The sequence below is a fragment of the Populus alba genome, chromosome 19 (genome assembly GCF_005239225.2).
Source record: "Populus alba chromosome 19, ASM523922v2, whole genome shotgun sequence".
Classification (NCBI taxonomy): Eukaryota; Viridiplantae; Streptophyta; class Magnoliopsida; order Malpighiales; family Salicaceae; genus Populus; species Populus alba.
The window spans coordinates 201,952-206,518 of record NC_133302.1 but is presented as its reverse complement, the minus strand read 5'-3'; the positions used below and the strand labels follow the sequence as shown (position 1 = coordinate 206,518).

Genomic DNA, 4,567 nt, shown 5'->3' with positions numbered 1-4,567 from the left:
ATTCACACATAGAAAATCGCCAAAGCCTCATGCCGACCTTTCGTTTCTTCCATGTCCATTTGTTGTGCCCTTACGTAAGATCCATGTTCCTCGGACTTATCTCTTCGAAATACCCATACTATCCCCATATTCCTCCCAAATCTCCACAACTTTCCTGTTACAACGGCTATGTAATATCTCACAACAAAAAGGGCAAAATGTTGAACTAGATAAACCATGGAAAGCGACCCAATCCAAGCTCTCTTTTTATTCCCAACGCATTTCGCTGTAGGGCATTTTCCAATCTGTGCCCTCCCTTGTCTTTTCACATTAGCCCCTCTCAGTTTCAAGCTCAGATTTCTCTCCCCCAGAGTTTCTTCTCTTTTCTTTTTCTTTTTCTCCACAACTATTTCCCTTTCCACGTCTCATCTCAATGAACGAGCTTAACCTATACTCTTCTCTGATCTGTGCTTCTTCTTCTTCTTCTTCTGAATACTGCCTCAGCAAGCCAGCACTTGAAGAACATCGATCAATAGCTGAATCCAGGTATATTATTCTTTGTTCTTCACATGTTAATATTTTTTCGATCTTTTAAGTGCCAAAACAAGTTGAAGAAATTTTATTGAGAAACTTTGGAGTTAGGATCATATTCTACAGTTCCCAAAACAAATTAAATTTGTCTTTCTCAGTTTCTATAATCCTTAAATTCATTGTTTTTTCTTTGTAATTTCTCTACTGTTTTTAACTTGTTATTTCAGTTTCAACCTTCCCTTTTACAATTAATGTAACCTCCATTAATTTATATTCAATATTTTGACCCTGATCGATCCATTTTGGCATCATGTTGACAGATCCTTTTCTTTTCTTTTCTACAGAGCCACTGATCAAAATGCTTCGACAGAATGATCCAGTTTTGCATCATGATGACAGATCTTTTTGGGAATATGTTGAAAAGATGGATGATGGTCGCATGAGGTGTAAGTTTTGTGGGCATTTTTTTGCCGAACGTACTTCAATTACGAGGATCAAACACCACTTGTCAGGAAGGAAACGTGGTGGTGCTCAAAATTGTGCACAAGTGCCTCAACATGTCCGGGATGCAGCCCTTGCAGCAATTGATGGCCCTCCAGCAAAAAAACGTAAAACTGTAGCAGGCTCAAGCAATAACGAGGTCACGAATGCAATTTCAGCTTCAGCACAACAACAGAACAATGAAATGATGATGTCACATCAACGAGAAGATCTTTCGCTCGAAGATTGGATGGCTAGCATCACTGCTGAAGACATGGAGCTTCTGGAGGGAGGTAGCTTTCATGAGAGGCCATCATTTAATCAAGCTGATGAGCATCGAGGAGATCCATCTCAAACAACAAATGATCAACTCTGTTCTCCATCAGTAAACAATGATGTCATCGTGAATGATACACAGAACGTAGTTGGAGTTCAGGGCATGGAACAAGTAGGGGAGGAAGAGAGACTTTGTTCGCATTTAGACATGGACAATAGCATGGAAAACACTGGTGAAGGATCTGTTCAGCATGTTGACAGAATTGTCTCTCCTTGGAGACACGCGATTGATGAAAATTATAGTAGAAGAGGTGCAACAGATAGATTAGTGCAGCCTGGCGTAGGCGCAAGCTCTTCCGGAGGCAATGTGAATCATAATGCCATTTCAACCAGTCCACAAGGGCAAAACAATGAAGTCGACAATTTGACAGGAGATGCAACAAGGATACAAGCACCAGATATGTATGAAAAAAGCTCGGAGGAGATGCGTACTTTCTTAATGAAGGATGATGGGATTGGAGGAGTAGCGCAGCCTGGCGCAGGAACTAGGTCTTCTGAAGCGCTTACCAGAGGAGCTCCTCTGCCTACTGGCTCTACAAAGCTAGTGGGTCGAGCATTAGAAGAGAATAAGAATGTGATATGGTCTTTGTTGATGGATGATGATGTCTCAACCATTGGCATTTACGGGATGGGGGGAGCTGGTAAAACTACAATCCTGAAGCATATCTATAAGGAGCTTCTACAAAGTCCAGATATTTCTCATGATGTTTACTGGGTGACCGTGTCTCGAGATTGCAGCATTGATACATTGCAGAAGAAGATCGCAAACAATATAAATTTATCTCTTTCCAATAAAGAGGAGGAGCTGCACATATCTGTGAAATTGTCACAAAAACTAATGGAGAAACAAAGATGGATTCTCATTTTAGATGATTTGTGGAGATCCTTTGAACCACACAAAGTGGGGATTCCTGTCACATTGAAAGGATGCAAGCTGATTATAACAACTCGATCAATAGAGGTTTGTCGACAGATGAATTGCCGAAACAATGTCAGAGTGAATCCTCTTTCTGATGGAGAGGCTTGGACTTTGTTCATGGAGATACTTGGACATGACACACGACTTCCTTCAGAAGTGGAACAAATTGCAAAATTTATAACAGGGGAGTGTGATGGTTTGCCGCTGGGAATTAAAACAATTGCTGGAACCATGAAGGGGGTAGATGACATCCACGAATGGAGCGATGCTTTGGAGGACCTCAGACAATCAAGAGTTATGCAAGATATAGTGGAAGAGGAGGTATTTCAGATATTGAGATTTAGTTACACCCACCTAAGTGATAGAGCTCTACAACGATGTTTCTTGTATTGTGCATTATTTCCAGAGGACTTTGTGATCCCTAGAGAGAATCTGATAGCTTATTTGATTGATGGGGGAGTGGTAAAAAGGCAAAAGAGTAGGGAGGCAGAAATTAACAAAGGCCACACAATGCTTAATAGACTTGAATATGTTTGTCTATTGGAAAGAATGCATGGTGGTGATTCTGTCAAGATGCATGACTTGATTAGGGACATGGCCATCCAAATACTGGAAGAGAACTCTCAAGCCATTGTTGAAGCTGGTGCACAATTAGAAGAATTGCCGGATATAGAGAAGTGGACTGAGAAACTTATGACCGTTTCACTAATGGAGAACAAAATTGAAGAGATTTGTTCCAGCCATTCACCGAGGTGTCCAAATCTGTCAACCTTATTGCTATGTAATAATCTTGAGTTGCGATTCATTGCGGGTTCATTTTTCGAGCAAATGCATGGGCTCAAGGTCCTCGATCTGTGTGGAACATCTATTAAATGTTTGCCTGATTCTGTCTCTGATTTGGTGGGTCTCACTTCATTGTTGCTCGAAGATTGTCGGAGGTTACGCCGTGTACCATCATTGAAAAAGCTCAGGGCACTGAAGAAGTTAGATCTCTCTCATTGTCCACTTAAAAAGATTCCTCATGGCATGAAATGTCTATCCAATTTGAGGTATCTAAGAATGAATGGATACGGTAAAAAGAAGTTTCGCGGTGGTATATTACCTAAACTCTCTCGCCTACAAGTCTTGATACTAGAGGAACGGATTCTATTGTTGAAAGGAAATTACCGGGTGGAAAGTTATGCTCCAATAACAGTTGAAGGAAAGGAAGTAGGATGCTTGAGGAAGTTGGAAAGTTTGGAATGTCATTTTGAAGATCACTCTAACTACGTGGAGTATCTCAAATCTCGGGATGAGACCCAATCACTAAGCACATACAAAATTGTTATAGGACAGCTCAGCGAACACGAACATTGGGAATTAGTGTGCAATGGTCTCGGAAGTAAAATGGTTGTTATGGGTAATTTGAATATCAATAGAGATGGAGATTTTTCAGGTCATCTCCTCAAAAGACATTACAACAACCAATTTGTAAATGTATCGATGCGAGAAGTTTAGGTGATGTTTTGTCATTAAAGTATGCAACTGAACTGGAGTATATCAACATTTTAAATTGCAATAGCATGGAGAGCATGGTTTCATCTTCTTGGTTATGCTCTCTGCCCCACTACCACAGCCATCTCCATCTTATAATGGTATATTTTCTAGTCTTAAATGGTTTTATTTTTCTGGTTGTAAAGGTATGAAGAAGTTGTTCCCTCCTGTCTTGCTACCAAGCCTTGTTAAACCTGGAAAGGATTGAAGTTGAACAATGTGAGAAAATGGAGGAGATAATAGGTGGAGCAAGATCGGATGAAGAAGGGTTTATGGTGAAGAAAGCAGCATCAGAAACACCGAATTTGAACTTCCAAAGTTGAGACACTTGTGCTTGAAAAATTTACCAGAACTAAAATGCATTTGTAGTGCAAAATTGATTTGCGATTCTCTCCGAATAATTGAAGTAAGGAATTGCAGTATTACAGAAATCTTGGTTCCATCTTCTTGGATTCGCCTTGTAAACCTAGAAAAGATTATTGTCACACCCGATTTCGCGGCGGCCTTAAAAAAATTAATTATTGAATTATGGAAAAAGAACAGATTTCTGGCATCTTGTTCTTTTAGGGGAAAAGGTCTTGTTTAAGAAGTTGCCACCTAGTATTATGATCACTAGGAACCCTAACTGGTCAACAAAGATTCTATGGTTCGGGACTGGTTACGTAAAAGGGAAGATATTATCACCTCTTAAACGTTCTGCCTGAGGCAGACTGCATTGCTGGTTTTGTTTTATATTGCTAAATGTTTATTTTTTTTTTATATAAAGAAAATTTGCTTATAATAATCCTG

The 4,567-nt window shown here is 39.9% G+C and overlaps 1 protein-coding gene across 1 annotated transcript; it reads left to right on the top strand.

Moving 5' to 3' along the window:
* Nucleotides 1-313: 313 nt before the first annotated feature.
* Nucleotides 314-3,742, top strand: LOC118058529 (probable disease resistance protein At1g61300). The gene is made up of 2 exons (XM_035071227.2): nt 314-525; nt 855-3,742. The coding sequence occupies exon 2, from the start codon at nt 869-871 to the stop codon at nt 3,740-3,742; it is 2,874 nt and encodes a 957-aa protein (XP_034927118.1). The 5' UTR covers nt 314-525; nt 855-868.
* Nucleotides 3,743-4,567: the final 825 nt, after the last annotated feature.

Coding starts and splice junctions, on each gene's coding strand:
- LOC118058529 (XM_035071227.2), top strand. CDS start 869: ATGCTTCGACAGAATGATCCAGTTTTGCATCATGATGACAGATCTTTT.